General features: G+C 41.4%; 1 protein-coding gene and 1 long non-coding RNA gene across 2 annotated transcripts; one reads left to right on the top strand and one right to left on the bottom strand.

The window, feature by feature from the left end:
* On the top strand, positions 1-8,906 carry LOC146347285 (uncharacterized). The gene is made up of 4 exons (XR_014790239.1): positions 1-180; positions 3,252-3,291; positions 5,371-5,544; positions 8,364-8,906. It is a non-coding gene; the product is annotated as an uncharacterized LOC146347285 (long non-coding RNA).
* On the bottom strand, positions 7,873-16,613 carry EEF1E1 (eukaryotic translation elongation factor 1 epsilon 1). The gene is made up of 4 exons (XM_084850360.1): positions 16,448-16,613; positions 14,408-14,608; positions 9,200-9,295; positions 7,873-8,485 (listed from the first exon to the last, which is right to left on the bottom strand). The coding sequence occupies exons 1-4, from the start codon at positions 16,553-16,555 to the stop codon at positions 8,348-8,350; spliced, it is 543 nt and encodes a 180-aa protein (XP_084706486.1). The 5' UTR covers positions 16,556-16,613; the 3' UTR covers positions 7,873-8,347.
* Between the last annotated feature and the right edge of the window lie 1,513 nt (positions 16,614-18,126).

Raw genomic sequence — 18,126 nt, 5'->3', positions numbered from 1 at the left:
AGGGGAGAGTCCTGGGAGCATGGCGCATGTGCAGGAGGCGTTCTTTCGCTTTGTGAGGAAAAGAGAGGAACGTCCGCAAGCCCCGCGGCGGGAGGGGGGAGCCTCGCGATCACGTCACCAATTGACGCCTGGGCGGAGGATCCCTGCGCGGCTCGCGCAAAATAGCCAGGATGCCTAGCGGTAAAGAGAGACGAGAGGGGGAGAGCTGCCCCCGTTTGGGAGGCACGGGGTCCGCTGCTGGTTGAGGTTGTTGGGGGAAACCTGAAAACTGCAGCCGTTTGGCCCTTGCTCGAAACATTTAATGCAGGGATGGGCAACTTGCGGCTCTCCAAACGTTTTAGCCTACAGCTCCCACGATCCCTCACCATTAAGAGTTGCTCGCTAGGGCTAATCGGAGTTGCAGTCCAAAACATCTGGAGGGCCTCAAGTTGATCACCCGATTTAGTCTAGACCTACTGAAAACAATGGGACTTAAGTTAGCCATAACTACAGACCCACTGATTTCAATACGTTAAGTATGACTCAGTCTAGATCCAACGAATTGCCCAGCCAGTTTCACCTCTCTTTTTCCATTTCTGGAGAAATCTACTATATCTGAACCATTCACTGAACATCTGTATATCCACCATCAGATTACACAGCCCCTTCCAGTCTGGCATTTGGCAAACCAAAAATAATGAAATTAAAAGATAAGCCAAACTAGTCAAGGCTAGTTCATATTACTAATTTGCCATGTCGATATGAAGCCAAAGGGGCCGGTTCTAGACATGGTGATTGGTCTTGTGAAAGCTATGCCAGATCACACCAACCCATGACTTCTCCATTTCACAGAAAAACTTTCAAGTGGCAGGTTCTGCTAAGATATGGTGAGATGCATAACAAGCCTGTTATGTGTCATGGTGTATGCCTAAAATGTACTTGATGCTTCATCATATGCTAAAATCAATGGGTATTTCCAGCGTAGTTATTACACAGAGTTTAGTTGTCTTACCTCTTGTGCTTCAAATTCAGGGAGATATTTTCCAACACCAAATGTACAGGGAAAAATTCCCCGCTTAGTTCTGTAAGCAATCCAGAGAACTCTTTTTATAAGGCAGCCCATAAATTATATGTAAAAATCAGTGCTATATTTTGTATTTGCAAAAATTTATTTCTCCCATCTGATAAGTACTTCCACTGCTATATAGTTTCCCGAGAGGTGTGTGTGTGAGTGTGGAGAGACAGTGAGATGCAAAGGCAGCTGGTCCCAACCATAAATTTAAAGGGCCAAGACAAGGTATGAGGTAGTAGTGCAGTGACAGCAGCAAAAATGGGTACATGCTGTGGTGGATAGAGCAGCAGGCAGGTGATATTTGCTACTTGCCCACAATAAGCTGCATGGCTATTGTACAGTGTTCCATTTCCTGCATAGACATAAAATCTCTGTAGGAAAAAGCATGTGCACTATTGTAGTGGAATGATAATTTTGGCACAAGTATTCAGATCAGGAAACCATACCTATCGGTAGTGAAAAATACATGCTACATTTCATGCACAATAGTATAAATGCTTCTTCCTATATAGAGATTATTTCTACATAGGAAAAAATGCAACATGTGAATTTCAACTGCATTGAATGAGAGCCAGTTTTGTAACAGGCGGTGCTAAAGCCACAGTCTCTCCCCCACCCCCTTTAAGAAAATATGTTTTCTTTGGTGCATGTGTGCAGGGTTAGGAATTTCTTTCTTTTTTGCCTTGCTGCATGTTTACATAATTTTGTCACAATTTAATTGTGGAAGCATGGACGGGATAGAAGGTAATAGTTATAAAAACTATTTTTATAGTGGGGGTTGAACTCGATGGCCTTGTAGGCCCCTTCCAACCCTACTGTTCTATGGTTCTATGAAAAGGCAGTATTTGCAGATCCCCTACCTGTCAGTTTGTACAATAAAGTCATCAAGTCATGAAACTATGGGGATATTTATGGCTCTGAGCTTGAAAATCAACGTATGTAGTCATCATAGAGGGTTTTGGGGAAGATTTACTATATAAATTGTGTCACTTTTGCCTTGCCATGGAACCTGCTTTCTCTTTTAGGGATCAGCTTACCATTTACCATTAGCATTCACAGTATCCTGGATTGTGAAATCTCCAGATTAACATGCCGAGTCCTGTCATTTCCCCCACGGGCCGTCTAGCAATGATAATCTACTAAAGGATTGTTTCATCCAAGTGGCGGTGTTTGACTCAAATGCTGGCAACAGGCAGGAAAACCCAAACCTGTTGAGGCAGACTTCTCACGGGATATGAAGAATCAGAATGACATCCTTTAAGAGAGGGGGTTGTGGTGATGGGGGGATCGAAAGAGAGATATAGTTTGCGTGAGCAGAATAAGTCCATGGGCAGCATCTGTGATGGAAGACTGAAACCACGGTCATGATTGTTGGAAGTTTGTGGGCTGTGATGCTGATCCTGGTTAAAGTGGGCCTGGGGCTCCACTGTTTGGAGTAGTTGCCTTGTCAGATTAGTCATACAGTTACCATATTTGATGCTCAACCTGGACAGACAGGCCTGCCAGGCAGGAACTGCTCAGGCAGATGATGTTAGGGGAGGACAAAAATTATCCACTGCAAGACTAAGAAGACAGATGACACCCAGCAGGAACAGCAAGCCAAATCTGCGGAATCCACAATACAGCTGGCTGGCCCTAGGCTACCTGCCTCTTTGAAGTGGAACAGACATCACCGATGAGCTGTCACATTAGATCACGAGGTTGGAGAAAGCTGAAAGAGATTTAGTTCTTCCAATAAAAGGGAAACTTTAATGGCTCCAAATCTTCCTAAAGGGGGCCAGGGTAACATAGGAAGGGGGAAAAGGGGGAATCCTTAAGATGTAATGACAATAAAAAATTACCAGGCTCCCCTGCTTCCTCTGCAGTGAAGGATGAGCCAAGCTGCGTTCAGCAGCAGCTGAAATTATTGCAGTCACTACCAATACAAGAAATAAAAGTTACGCCTGCAGGAATGCTAGGTAAAGCAGTACAAGTAATCACTACGACCAAATCAAGCTCTTTCTCCAATGTTTAACATCCTTCTACGTTACTTTAAAGCTGTGGGGCTATAACGTTATAAATCCACCACGCAAGACATGCAGTGCTGGGTTACAAAGGCCGTGTGTGTATGTGTGTATCCAGAAAGCACAGGAACAGAACAGGGCTACTTTCCTACAAATGCTTTGTGATAAAATTCAACAAGGTTTTCTTTTTTAAGCAGAGGAAGAACATTGTTTCATTTCACCACATCATACACTAAGGTAAGGTTACATAATGGATAGAAATGTGTTTGAAATGTAGTGCTTTAATAATGGAGAACAGCAGACCTCTCTAATTAGGGACTCTAAGAAGAAATATTGCTCTCCAAACGACAGAAATTAAGAAGGAACTCATCCATTAAAATGCCACATATCTACACGTTTGGGATATATGGTTAAAGTCTGTAAAATAGCTGAGACATTAAAACCAATAAACAAAAACCAATGGCAAGTGAGAAAAAACTGAACACACATGTAATTTTAGCCCTGGCTAAAAAGAAAATGATCCATATAATTTATTTGAAACTATCGTTTTCTAGACAGCATAGAGATGGAAGCTGACTTACATACATGTACAGTACTTGGGATGTGTGCTGGCTCAAACCTCTCTCGGGTTTTTATTTTCTGATAGGTATCAATCATATGGGGTGCATTCATTTTTTTAATCATCTGTATTACTTGATTCAATAAATAGTACCATCAAAGTACTGGTAATATAATGTAAAATGCTTTCACAGGATACATAGAAAATGCACTTTGAATTTCACACATCTCCATGGTGATGTCACAAGCACCCACACTATGCTCATTTACATAGGAAGATTCTCACTTTGCCCTCCTTTTACCAAAGCATTATATACCAGATGGGACAATATATTTACACAATTCGCCACATTTTTAACTCATTAGAAGATACAGTTCCACATACAGAGTGACTGGAAAACAAATCAGCTGATGGAGGATAAACAAAAACAATTCAACCTTTGGGTAGCTGGCAAAAAAGCGATTAGGGAGGAACTAGGTGTAATACATCTCTCATCAGGTCCCAAAAGATGAACAAACCAGGGATTTAAAGTCAGGTTAATACTCTTCATTCTATCTAAATATTGAGGGGAAAATGAAAGCTGTGTTGTGTAATTAAGTTACAACAGCAAAGCAGATCATTTGGTGCTATTTGGAATAGGCTGACAAGTGTAAAGTAGAATGGGTTACAGTGGTGGCAACTCCCATCAGCCCCAGCTAACATGGCCAATGGTGAGGAATGCTGAGAGGTGTAGTCCTAAACATCTGGAGGGCACCAGGTTGGGGAAGGCTGGCTTACACCTATTGATTGTTATGTAGCAAATATAATGCATACAGCAACATTTCTCCAAAATGATGAGGTTGCCCTTCATTGGCTAGCATGGCAGGGGTTCAGAAGCTACCTGGCACTACAGGTCAGAAGTGCAGATAGTAACAAAGATGAAGGCAGGATAATGTAATAGATCTTATATTGCTTCTCTCAGTACCTATTGTTCTCCAATTTTAACAGAAGGGAAGACATCAGGGTCCACTGAGCCATCTGAAGGGGAACCTGTTGAAAATAGTATAGAAAACCTCAACTACGCAGGAAATAATTAATTCCTGCAAAAGCATGGATGTTTTCAGTCATGTCCGACTCTTCGTGACCCCATGGACCATAGCACGCCAGGCCTTCCTGTCCTGCGCTCTCTCCTGGAGTGTGCTCAAGTCCATATTCATTGCATCAGTGATGGTATCTAGCCATCTCATCCTCTGCCGTCCCCTTCTCCTTTTGCCTTCAATCTTTCCCAGCATCAGGGTCTTTTCCAGGGAGTTTTCTCTTCGCATTAGGTGGCCAAAATATTTGAGCTTCAGCTTCAGTATCTGTCCTTCCAATGAGTACTCAGGGTTGATTTCCTTTAGGATGTTCTGATTTGACCTCCTTGCAGTCCAGGGGATTCAATTAATAAATTAGGGATGTAGTTCTCCCATAATTCTTGTAATTCTTCTGCCCTCATCAGTAGCTGTGATGTTAAATGGATACTAAGAGTGGCAGTTTGGAATGCATAATCTTCATACATTTGCCTGTACTTGTATGACAATATAACCTCATATCCATCACCCCCCTTGTGTTTTTAGAATGGTCTCTCTCAAATATGGAAACTCACCATCATCCAGGCAATTCATTGGTCACATTTGCAATGTCAAACACCAAACTCAAATATTGTTATAAATATTCATAACTGGTAAAATGAACATGAGGCCAAGGGCGCCAGTTTTAACTGATGTATTTCTTTACAGCATCATCTTGCTCTACTAGCTGTGATAAAAATGTCTGTTCAATCAAGAAAACTGAAGAGCAGCAGGAATGACAACTGGCAGATTATTTGCACACAGACAACAGTTACTGCACTCCTGAATACTTCTATTGTGAAGTGTTCTCACACCATATGGCAGACACTTCACATCCCAGAGGTGCATACTCAAGAAGATAACACGTCAGGCTCTTGAATGTATTTGGATGCAGCAGTTATGCAAAATATGAAATGTGCATCATAGTTCACAAAATACTATGAAAATAAATCCAGTCTTCATCATCATTCCTATAATTTTTTGACGGAACAAAGCAGAGTTAGAAGTACCAGTTACGCTCCTAAACATGCATATATTAGAAGTAATACCATGAGGGACAGGACAAACAAAATATTTATTGAAATGTAAAGGTTAAAGTGAGGCAAGATGGATAGTATTAACTTTTAACAGGGAGAATTTTTCTCCTTTTATTCCACAGGTAGATCTGAAGATCAATTTCTTAAATGATCAATAATGAATATATATGCTCCTTCCATGGACACCTCCTATTCTCATGTGTTAAAGTGATTTAGCAATTTTTGTCATTACAATATTTAATGTTTGGTGGTATATTAATGTCTTAAATAAAATACTCCTTATGGCTGCTAGTCCAGCTTAATTATGTACACTTATAAATTTAATTATTTTTGACTGCTGTCATCATCCCCGATCATTGGCCATGCTGGCCGGGGCTAATGAGATTTGTAGTCCAAAACATCTGGAGGGTACCATGTTGGGGAAGGCTGAGCCAGTATGTGTTCTGCTACAAAATAAGCTCTAATATCAAAACTTGTTATGTGGCATTTCTGAGGCTTTTCTCTGCAGGCTCCTAAACACAAGTAAATACACTCCTAACTATATGCTGATGTCAGAAGCAAAAGTAAAAGCCACAACATTTATCAAGAAAGCCAGGTTTGGGGTATGGTTTCATCAAACTCTAGAACCACATCTTTAAGTGCTTTGCAGAAGAATATCTGCAGAGACCCATGACAGTATTTGCACTTTTAAGGTGCAATCCTATGGGGATAGGCGGCCACCTCTGAACCCGGAGGTGACCGCCTGTCCAAAGGAAGGCAGAAGCACGGAGGGGATCATTCTCTGCATTTCTCCTGCCCTGCATTTGCTGCTAGACAGCCAATTTCAGCCATCCAGCCATGGGAAGGAGGAACAGGGGAGGAGGCTGCCATGGGATGTGTTGTTCCGGCATTTCTGCCTTCCCCACCCCAGAACGCCCCGTTTTGGCCACTTTGTGCTCCTCTTTGGAGCGTGGCACTGTTCTGCACTGCCTGTGAGGCAGTGGGGAAGGTCGGTTCTCTGGGAACCAACCTCAGAACACGGGCTCTGAGGTCAGTACCTGGATAACCAGATATCCTATGGCCGTCTAGCCACTGACTAGCAGCCATAGGATTGCTCCCTTAGTACGTTATGTTAGAAGATGAAGCTTAGTGAGCATATTGTGTAGTTGGGTAATGATGCAAACAATTGAAAATAGTTTCCTGGTGATGGCTTTTTTTTAGAATCCCCAGGATCAAGTATCTGTAGAGGCAGAAATTAATTTTCTAATTTCATGGAGTTAATTCTTATATTAAACATGAAATGTATTAATAATTTATTAGTTTTAGGGTCATTTTAAGTTACCCTTCCTCTAGTAGCTCAGAATGACATGGAGTTTCTGGGTACTTCCCATCTAGGTATGGGTCAGGTTACCTATAGCAGGAATATGACTTCAGGATTGTGGAATCTACTTTTTTTTACTAGGACCCCAAGATCCACCAATTAGAGCCTGGTCCAAAAGACAAACACAGATTAAATAATTAATTTTGATGAGCAGAACTGTTCAGTCTTTCCACACAAGGGTCTACTCCTGGTTTCCCTCTAGCTTTCTTCATTTCAGCAGTATAATTGAAGGGGGTTGCTGCTATTCTTAAATAATTGGGAGCCAGGAATCTTCACTGATCTACTGCAGATCACCCAGAGATCTACCAGCAGATCTAGAACTATCTTCTGCCAATCCCTGACATACAGAGATGAATGTGTATCAAATGCCTACAAACTGTTCTGGAAGCCAAGAGTTCCCCAATGCAATGAATAAATCCACGTGTAGACATCAGCAACCTTTATTGAAGGGTGTGGAATATGCCTGAATTGTAAAGGACATCCATCTACATTATGACCAATACAGACAAATTGTTGCCTGTACATGATAGCAGGCATAAGGTAAAGACAGTTAAATAAAAAGAGGTTGACATGGAAGCCTGGCTACATTCAGAAAAGGGAATAAAGATGCTTCTGTAGAATTGAGGTAGCGGTGCAGTAAAAAGAAAGAGTATTAAGTCACTGGGAAAGTGGAGCATTTTAAAAGTAAAATTTATTCCATTTGCAGTATCCTGATATTTTAATTTTGTATATTAATTTGTATTCCCTCCCCAAGGAAATAAATAATCAAACTAAGACTTTTAAAATAATTTATCACATAAATATGATTTGCTTCCAATACATCTGGCTTCTCTTTCAAAATCCTTGGCACAATAGAATTTTATAGTAGCTTTTACAAAACTAGTTGTAAACATCCATAGGAGAAAAATACAAGGGAGTACTATGCATGATACAATTCAGACAAATAGCACAGCTGACATATTGCGGTAGAGTTCTATATATTTCCGTACAATAAAGGCTAAGCTCCTATATGTCTGTATGATTAAAATAAATGTTCTACTTTAAACGGCTTGATTCACATTTCACTTGTTGAAATTTGCCAAACAATTGTTTTAATGAAGGCCATATTTCTAAACAGCTACTCAATGCAATGTTATTACTTTAGGCACCAAATGTTCAGCTTCACATATGGAAATGACAGAAATGAATGCTTGCACATCAGTGGTTCGAAAAGATGTTTTTCATTTTTCAGAAATTCCTAACACAGCATTTAATGTGTATTATAGAGTCTGTTCTTGATGAAGACTATGCTAGACAGACGTTGCCGGATACCTGGATAATGCTGAATATGATTAAACCAACGAGATACATTAAGGTATTTCTCCTTCTCCTGCACGGTAAGGTCTGCCTAAACAATGGAAGAAAAAAGGCCACAGTCATATTACCGACAACAGCAAGATATAAAATATTTATTTACCCTTTTAAATCAGGTTTCAAAATCTGACGTCTGTAAGTACTGTTGATTAATTTCATTCCAAATAAGATTCTACACTGCCTTACCACCACGATCCACTCCTCTTCCCTATAACATCCATAAAATCATGAGTTCATGAACTGTTCTGGCTTCATTTCTCAGAAAAGAAATCCATTCTATCTTAAACTAGGCCTAATGCAAGATTTCTTCCCCATGTTAACTTTGCCCACTATATTAAAACACCATGATCATTCTATGCTTATTCTGTTTGCTGCATGTTCTGATGTAACTGCTATAGAAAATGAAAACAGCAGTATGGGTTAAAAAAAGGTAAACTGCCAGATGGATGGCAATGAATCCCTTGCCTCGGACTAGTTATTTTTAGATTCCAATTCTTTGTATTTCATTACATCTGGGACAGAAAAGTAAAAGTTGAAATAAAGAGCATGAAAAAGGACAACCTTCCACTATGGAAAGCTAGTCAGGAATAGAACCATACTTTTTTTTTCTATACTAGACTAACAGTAAGAAATACTTGCAAAACTATGATCTCTCCCTTCTCAAATTACCATTCCTAGATAAATGGAAATCTGTTTCTTAAAGGAAAAAAGTATCTACCAGTCAAGGCTGTAACAAACTTTAACTCACTATGATATGGTGCAGTCCGTAGTACAATAGAATATCTGCTAAAGTAAAATTGTTTCCTGTAATGTAGACTTTATCTTCAAGGTATGAATTAAGGTCCTAGGAAAAATGTAAGAGATTAAATGTACCTCAAGCTACAGAAATTTAAATATTAAGAGCACAATCTTCCACATCCAACCATATAATATAATAAATGTGCATATAAATGTATGAGCAGGCAAAAAATTACACCAGTCCAGTGACAAGCCAGGAAAAGGCTTTTGGGACTCATGGCAGCCAGTTCAATGACAATGCTGACTCTGGGTGTTTCAGTAGTGAAGGCAGCAAATTAGGTGCCCAGTATTATAGTTGGGGATGAACAATTATTCCTCTCATGCAGAGGTCTGGTATTTTTTGGCTGGCCTTGCTAGCCAGGTCAAAACCTATGGTTACCACTTCCTCCCTGCTGCCAGTTGGTTGCAGGCAAGTGCCTTCACCCAAACAGCAAGGGAATCCTCACTAGCCTGTCTGCAAGAAAAGCAGATGCGGAACATTCCAGCTTCAGCTGGTTTTCAGCAAAGAGGCTCTGAGCATCAATACAGAGCAGCAGCTGAAAGGACCTCCTCCTCTTCTTTCCTGAAAGGAAAGCAAGGTAGGGAATGTGCAGCTTTCAGCTGATGCTGGGTGGCAGCAGTCAGTGCCTTCTTCCAAACCTTGAAGCTGGGAAAGGATAGAAATTGCTGCAAAGCTGCTGGGACAATGCCACCTCTGCAGCTTTAGCACAGGGAACAAGGTTTGTTATGCTTAGACAGTGATGCCATGGCAAGTGTAATTATTCAAGTATGCTCTTATGAGTTATTAAATATAATAAAAATCTTCCGAATAAGATTTTTTTGGCCACTTTTCCACAGGAATGCATCAACTTTCCAATGCAATATAAAAGCAACTGAAACCCTCCCCACTAACAATTAAACCAAGCTTTAAAAAAAATCTTCCTACACAAGGACATGAGTGCAACTTAAGCCCTATTTCAGGCATTATCCTAAGTGGTTATACTGACCACGCAATCTGGGATGGGGAAGGCTTCACGATCAGGGTTCTGAATCATGTGGAGGCTTCCACGCGTACAGCTGTTTAGACAAAGGCCTCTCCCCTGCAGGCTGTACACATGGAAGCTGATGGGAGGACCTATGTTGTGATGTGACGTCAGGGGCAGGGCTAGTTGGCACAGCCTTGTCTCAGCTTGTGTGGTGAATGTAACCGGTTAGGGTAACGCCTGAATAGGGCTACTAAGTAAACAAAAAGCACCCACTTCTCCCACCAAACTTAAAAAAAAACACTTCCTGCAGAAGCACTCCTGTGCAGAACTGAAAGAAACAAAAAATAGCCTTATTCAAAATGTATCACTTTGGTCGAACTCTCTCTCTGTCTCTGAATGTATACAAATAAATAATTATTCCTCAGCTATATAAACATACATCAATATACATAACCAGAAAAAACTAGATTAAATACATCTGAAACATGACACACACTTTCAAAGCAACAAATAAATCCCAGGAGACATGCATATATAAATGTCCATTTTCCAAGTTATTTTTACTTTCAGTGTGTACATTCTAAAAATACATCTCTGAAATAACACCACATTCCAACACTGCCAGTACTGCTCCAGTAAACATTTCCACTAATATGGAATCTTTAAGTCCAAGGAGAAGTTTGGCAGAGAATTTGGGGAACCCTAATAATCATACACTTATATAAATCCATGGTGCAATGATATCTGGAAATCTGTATGCAATTCTGGTCTTGTACACCATCACAAAAAGGACATTGTAGCGCTGGAAGAGGTGCAGAAAAAATCCATTTACATGACCAGGGATGTTGGAGCTTCTTCCCTAAGAAGAAAAGCTAAAATGTTTATAGGAGATGTAGGGCAGATACCTGTGTCTGAACTTGTATTTTAAACAAGGGATTCAGAGGAACCAAGGCAAATTGTAGTGATAAGAGTAGTGATAAGATTAAGCTCTAGATCTTACTGCCAAATGGAAAATAAAAAATCACTAGGTCCAGATGGTATCCCTCAAAGAGTTCTTAAAAAACTCAGGTGGAAAACCAGAAATTTCACAACAAAAATACATAACATGTCCCTAAGATTGGCCTCTGTACCAGAGGATGACCAATGTAACACCACGTTTTAAGGGGGGGGGAGGATAGGCTTGTTAGCTTAGTATCTGTTTTAAGGTAAATGTGTAGAAAGCAATATTAAGGATAAAATTATTAAGCATATAGAAGGACCAGCCCTGCTGAAGAAGAAATGACATGTCTTCTGTAAAGTTAAGTCCTGTCTCACTAACCTTTTAGAGTTCTTTTAGAGAGTCAACAAGCATGTGGATGGGGGTGATCTGGTAGACACTTGTTTACTTGGACTTTCCAAAGACTTTTGAGTAAGTCCCTCAAAGACTCTTGAACAACTTAATCATCATGGGATAAGGGGAGAGGTCCTCTTATGGTCTGGTAACTGGTTAAACAGGAAGCAGACAGTAGGAATAAATGGTGAGTTCATGCACTGGAGAGGAGTAAAGAATGGGATTCCCCAAGGACCTGTGCTTTTAAACTCTTGCATAAATGACCTTGAATTAAGGGTGAGTAGTGAGGTGGCGATTCCAAATTATTTAGAGTAGTTAGAACAAATTTGGGACAGCAAAGAGCTTCAAAAGGATCTCTCTAAATGGGGAATGGACATTAAAAAAGTCTAATAAGGTTAAATGTAAGAAAGTGTAAATTGATGCACACTGGAGCAACTTCACCCCCACCCCTTAACTTGACATATAAGCTAATAGGGTCTGAGTTGGCAGTAAATGACCAGGAAAGAAATCTTGAGGTTGTGGTGGATAGGTTGATGGAAAATGGATAAGTATGTTGCTGCTATGAAAAAGGCAATTTCCATGTTGGGCATCAATAGGAAAGTATTTGAAAATAAAGTATAATGACTTTATACAAATCTATGAAGAGACCACACTTGGAATACTGTGTGCAGTTCTGGTTGCTGCACCTCAAAAAGGGTACTGTACAGCTCAAAAAGCTACAGAAAAGGGCAACCAAAGTGATCAAAGGGTAGGAGCAACCCCACTATGAAGAAAGGTTATGTTTATAGTTTTTAACTTGGAAAAAAGGCGAGTAAGTGGAGGCATTACAGAGGGGTATACAATTATACATGGTGTGAAGCAAGGTGCGCTGTTATAATACTAAAACCCAGGGTCATCCAATGAAGCTAAGTGATAGGAGATCCAGGACAGATAAAAAGTACTTATTCATACAGCTCATAATCAAGTTCATTATCACAAGATGTACCAGTGGCCACAAACTTGGGATGGTTTTAAAAGGGGATTAGACAAATTTATGGAGGATAAGGCTATCAATCACCACTAGTTATGATGGTTGTAGATTACCTCCAGTATCAGAGGCAGTGCACCTCAATACCAGTTGCTGAGGGGCACAAGCAGGCAGGTGTTGTTGCATGGGCATCTGGTTGGCCACTGTGGGAACAAAACGCTAGACTGGACAGGCCTTTGGTCTGATCCAGAACAGCTCTTATGTTTAATAGTAGCACAAGGAGAAGGCAACTTGCACAACCAATCTCCTTCTCCTCAATCCTCTCCAGATTTTGCGGGGGGGGGGGGTCCTCTGAAACAATGGGGGCTGTGTTGTACATCGCTGCAATGAGGGGGATATTGTGCCCCCTATATTGCCACGGTGGGGGGGAGATAAAGATGTATTGTGCAAGATGCCTTCCACTCACACAACCATTGGATACAACCCTTTGGGGCTATTTTAACTTAGAAAGAGATGACTGAGAAAGGACAGGATAGGTTTATAAAATTATGGATGGTATGGAAAGAGTGGAAAAAGACATTTGGCTCCTTTGCTTATAATACCAGAACTTGGGGCCATCCAATTAAATGGACTGGAAACAGATTCAGGATAGACAATTTGCCTTCATTCCCTGCTGTCGGGTTTCCAGAAGCTTTTGGATGGCCGCTGTGGGAAACAGGATTCTAGACCCTTGACCTGATCCAGCAGGCTGTTAATTTTATGTTGCTTTGAACGTATTTTATTTCAGTTTCCAAAAGCTGGGATATCCGTATATGGTTGACTATTTCTGGTACATGTGGCAACTTATTCAAATGTTAAACTAGTTTCCTTTTTTGGGTACAGAACTGAAGTTTAGATGTAGATGATTTACACATGGAGAAAGACTTCTGCATGCAAATTTCCTTATTTGCACATACAAGAAATTGCTGAAGGGGCTCAAAATCCTCTATGTAGTTAGAAACTTCAGATTCAGAGATTGGCATTCATTCTGTGAGTGTTCTTGTGAAAGTCCCTACTATACCTACCACTGAGGACTAGTGCAGTCTAGGCACACCCTATTGCCTATCAGTAATCCATTTGTGAAGGAGAAGGGAAGAGCGTACACACAGGGCATGTCTGCAGTGTTACCAGTGGGTGAATGGTCAAGAAGAGAATCAACCAACCACACTAGCCAATAACTAACCAGCAGACTAAGATCGGTTAAGATCCAATTGAAAATGTGGCTACTAAGCATAGGACATGGTTCAGGTGAAGCACATTTAAATCCAATTGCTTTCAACGGCAGTGCTTAAATTTTGGTTTGTACCCACTCATACAAATACATATTTTCCTTTCATTGTTGAGTAGATTCCTGTATATACCAGAGGCCTGGAAACACCATAATTAATATTGAGAACCATACATTTGTTTTGATAATCAATTCCAAAACAATAAAGAATGTGTCCAAACAACCACTTTTTAAAAATTCATACTGCCCCCCCCCCCCCCGCACACACTTAAAATTATTTCTCTTTTAAAGAAGGCATTTCAATTAATGGTATAGGGGTTTTTTTTGCACCATGTTGTCACCTGTTGATAATATTAGGACAAAGATAAAGCACTCACTATTTTAAGGGATTAGAGAAGTAGTACACACACTTTTATCAAGACAACCCATTAAGAACATAATAACTGTCTTGCTGTCTGGCAAGAGGTCTATTTATTCCCCATTTAATAGTGATCAGTCATATACCCTGAGAAGCTCACAAGCAAGGCATGATGGGAGACAGCCAACTCCTATTGTTGGGTCCTCAACATCTGACCTTTATACTGCCCCAATACCTCAAAATGCAATCTGTTAAATTAAGTTACTCTTACCTTCAGAATTATTCTAATATCTTCTTTACTGGACTGCTTATCTACTTGTGTTACTCTGTATTCTAACCATTGCTGAACCTTTGCTTTCTCTTCTGCACTACTTCCAAGCAGCTGTTCCTTCTTTGCTTGTTTAACTAGATGGATAGCGATAGTGGTCAGTCCTGTCAGACTGGGGCCATTGTTCACCTGTAGTACGGGAGTCTAGAGAGAGAATTCAACTTGACTCAGTGATTCTAATATAGAACACCATTTGAACTGCTTTTGTAACACGTTCCAATTCCCACCAAGCTCCATTTTATAAAAGAAAGAAAGAAAAACCTTATGCGACCTCTCCCCACCCCTCTACGTTTCTTGGAAACCAATCCCATTTTGAAGTCAATTAACCTGACTTTCCACCAAACAAGATGCCAGTTTTGATCAATGGAAAGGTGTAGTTTTATTATACCTTTATGCATTGTTATTTCTTCTACACATTTCTGAAAAACACATCCCAAAGAAAGCCTAAAATTACTGGGCACAAACAGAAAGTGCACTAAGAGCAGCAAATCGTCCCAAAGTCACACACTGCAGCCTTCTTTCATAATATATCAGATATGAGTTGGTCCAATAAGAGGTGTTTCAGCTATTGAGTTCCTATAAGATAACTAACAACTGCTTTTATAGGTATTGCTATGTTACTAGCAGAATCAGAATCAGTTTATATACATTCAGCAGAATCAAATGGTTAAACTTTTCCTAGCTCAGCCAGGAATATGTGACCAGGAATGGCATACAAATGAGTGTGCAGGCAAGTGAGGAAGGATGGAGGACTCCATCCTGCCTCTGCCTGCCTCTGCACCCAATATGCAAACCAAGCAAGCTGCTAGAGAAGAGAAACCCCTCCACTGAACTGCAGCTCTCTGTCCCTCCTCTGCCAGATCTCAGCAGGCTAGTAACACCGCCCCCCTCCACACACACTTGTGGGCTTATTCACAAGACTGTCTTATTAAGTATCATTTCAGTCTACACATATATGTGCAAGTTGGAAATACCCCATTAAAAACTTAATTGCACATACAAAACTAGCACTTGTGGGGAGAAGGGTTCAGCATAGTCTTGTTGCTGATATACCAATTTTCTTAGGTTCAAGAAAATTCTCCCCGACCCCATCATCACTGTATGACAGTGCTCCAAACAAGCATGCATGCATGCACGCACACACACAGTGCTATAGTTAAAGAAAATCTCGAGTGTGTTGAATGTATATAAACTGGCTGTCACTGTTCTCTCACTTATTGAAGAACCTGCACAGACGGAATGCAAATCCCAATTTTAATGTAATAATAATGATATATTAACTAAAGCATGGTTTTATTTATTTCAGTTCTACATCTCCCAACACTTAAAACCATAAAATACAATAACACAGCAAGGGCACAATCCTAAGCAGGTTTAGACAGAAAAAAAGTCCTACAACTCCCAGCATTCCCCAGCCAGCAGTGCTAGCTGGGGAATGCTGGGAGTTGTAGGACTTTTTTTTTTTCTGTCTAAACATGCATAGGATTGCTCCCTAAAACAAATATGCTTTAATATTAATAATTAAAGTATCCATATTAACACCACTACTAATGTATGTTGTTCAAACACATTTTAAAGATATTATCTATACAAGAAGAACATACAGAAAAGAAAAAACAGCTTTGGCTTACTGTGGGGAGAAGGGGGCAGAGCAGCAACAGAAGACTGTATGAGAGGCCAAAAATAAAACTGTATTTTTAAGGTTTTTAAAATTCGTAACCCGCCCAGAGAGCTTTGGCTATCGGGCAGTATAGAAGTGTAACAAATGAAAATGAAATGAGTATGATTTTTTTTTAAATGTAAATTTACGGCAACTCTAAAAAGACACATATAAACATGTAACAAAAGTTGCTGCTAACGGGAGCGGGTGGTGGACGAAGCTCGAGATGACAGAGCCGAACGCGTGTGCGCCGCCTGCCCGTTCCCACAACCAGGGTCCCCCTCCCCGCGGCCCGCCCTCGCAGATCCGCCCGCCCGCTTCACCTTCTGCTCTCCTTGGCCGCTGTATTTGTTCCCCTTCTTCAGACCCAAGGACTTCTCCAGCAAAGTCAGCTCCTCGACGGCCCGGCCAGGCCCGCCTGCAGCCGCCATCTTCGGCGACAGGGACGGACAGCCGCAGCCCGCTCGGCCAACAACCTCCGCCCTGATTGGAGGAGGATGGCGACACAGCAGGCCCGGCCGCGCCAGGAACCTCGCTCCTCCCCTGGCGGGAGATGCTCTGGGAGGAAGGAGGTGGAGGCCGGGGTGGAGCTGCCCTGGATAAGCGAAGGCGTCTGGGCGCGGTCTCACGGGCGCCGAATCCCGTTGGAATATCGGGTGCTTCTAGTCGACACCACTACTAACAGCAAAGTGGCCTTTCCCAACCTGGTGCCCTCCAGATGTGTTGGACTACAACCCCCAGCAACTCCAGGACATCCGGAGGTCCTTATGGCACCTTAAACGCCACCCATTTTATTTCGGCATGAGCTTTGGTGGGGTCTAGTCCACTTCATCAGATGCGAGCGTACATCTGTTGAAACAGTCCACGAAAGTCTTATGCCAGAATAAAATAGTTGGTGGACTTTAAGGTGTCCCAAAGCTCCTTGTTGTTTCTACTGCAGTAGGACTAACATTGCACGATCAGTATTTATTCACTGCACCTGATTTCAGTTTTTACATCATGGGCCATTCTTCTTTCCTCCAGTTGGGTCTGAGTGTCCTTCCAGATGGATGACTCCTAGCACTATTAATCAGAAGGCCTTGTGCAGCTCTTCCGGCTTTTTCTCCTTAATGGATTTTCTGCATTAAGGGGCGGGGGAAAAGGCGCAGTGGGAAAACACAGGAAGCGTTATGAGCGGAAGGTGTCATTGACTGGACCCCTTTGTAAAATTCCATGACTTCTGTGTATTGTGGTGGCGCCATAAAAGCCCAATCTGGAAGCACCCTCATAGTCTGAGCCTATCCATTGTGGGTTTAAGCTCACTGAAGTCATCATCAGATTGGGCTGAAAGGACTGTGTGATCCGATTTGGAGGCAGCTGCTCCCACAGACATTACTAGGACTTACTCCTGAGTAAACATGGGTAGGGATAGGACTGCAGGCAGATTTGCTACATGGTAATCGAACGCAAGGCAAAACGGCCTGACCAGCTCTTATTTGGACACTTGCTAGCCTGACCTGGATCCGTAGAGCTGTCACTCCTCCAGCCAGAAAGGGCTTGTTTGCCATGGCTATTGTCATCCACCAGACTCTTTTCTGCAAGGGTGGGGAACCTCTTGCAGCCAAACTGCCCAGAGAGCTTTTGGCTATTGGGCAGTATAGAAATGAAATTGTTGTTGTTCAGTCGTTAAGTCATGTCCGACTCTTCGTGACCCCATGGATCATAGCACGCCAGGCCTTTATGTCCTCCGCTCTCCCGGAGCGTGCTCAAGTTCATAGAAATGAAATAAATCATAATTAATAAATAATAATAAATAACTGAATCCTATACCTACTTACCTGGCAGTAGGCTCCAGTGAACTCAATGGGAATTACTTAAAGCTTTAGGAGAGGCATTTTAACCTTTTAGAGTGGAGGAAAAGCTGCACAAAAGCTAGGAAATTTGCCTAGGAGGCAGTTGCTTGAATTGCAGGGCAGGGATTGGCAGAGACTGTGGCTTGATTTTTCCTTCCATGTAAAACAGT

The sequence above is a fragment of the Heloderma suspectum genome, chromosome 4 (assembly GCF_057233095.1).
Source record: "Heloderma suspectum isolate Gila_16-S chromosome 4, 16-S_ref, whole genome shotgun sequence".
NCBI lineage: Eukaryota > Metazoa > Chordata > Lepidosauria > Squamata > Helodermatidae > Heloderma > Heloderma suspectum.
The sequence above is the reverse complement of the archived record's forward strand: the minus strand, read 5'-3'. Positions and strand labels throughout refer to the sequence as shown.

What these genes read in the sequence shown, in the direction of transcription:
- EEF1E1 (XM_084850360.1), bottom strand. Translation starts at nt 16,555, where the DNA reads ATGGCGGCTGCAGGCGGGCCTGGCCGGGCCGTCGAGGAGCTGACTTTG. An exon ending in GCGGCCAAGGAGAGCAGAAG is followed by an intron (nt 14,609 to 16,447) that starts GTGAAGCGGGCG and finishes TTCTCTCTCTAG; the next exon opens with ACTCCCGTACTACAGGTGAA. An exon ending in ACGGACTGCACCATATCATA is followed by an intron (nt 8,486 to 9,199) that starts GTGAGTTAAAGT and finishes TCCATTGTTTAG; the next exon opens with GCAGACCTTACCGTGCAGGA.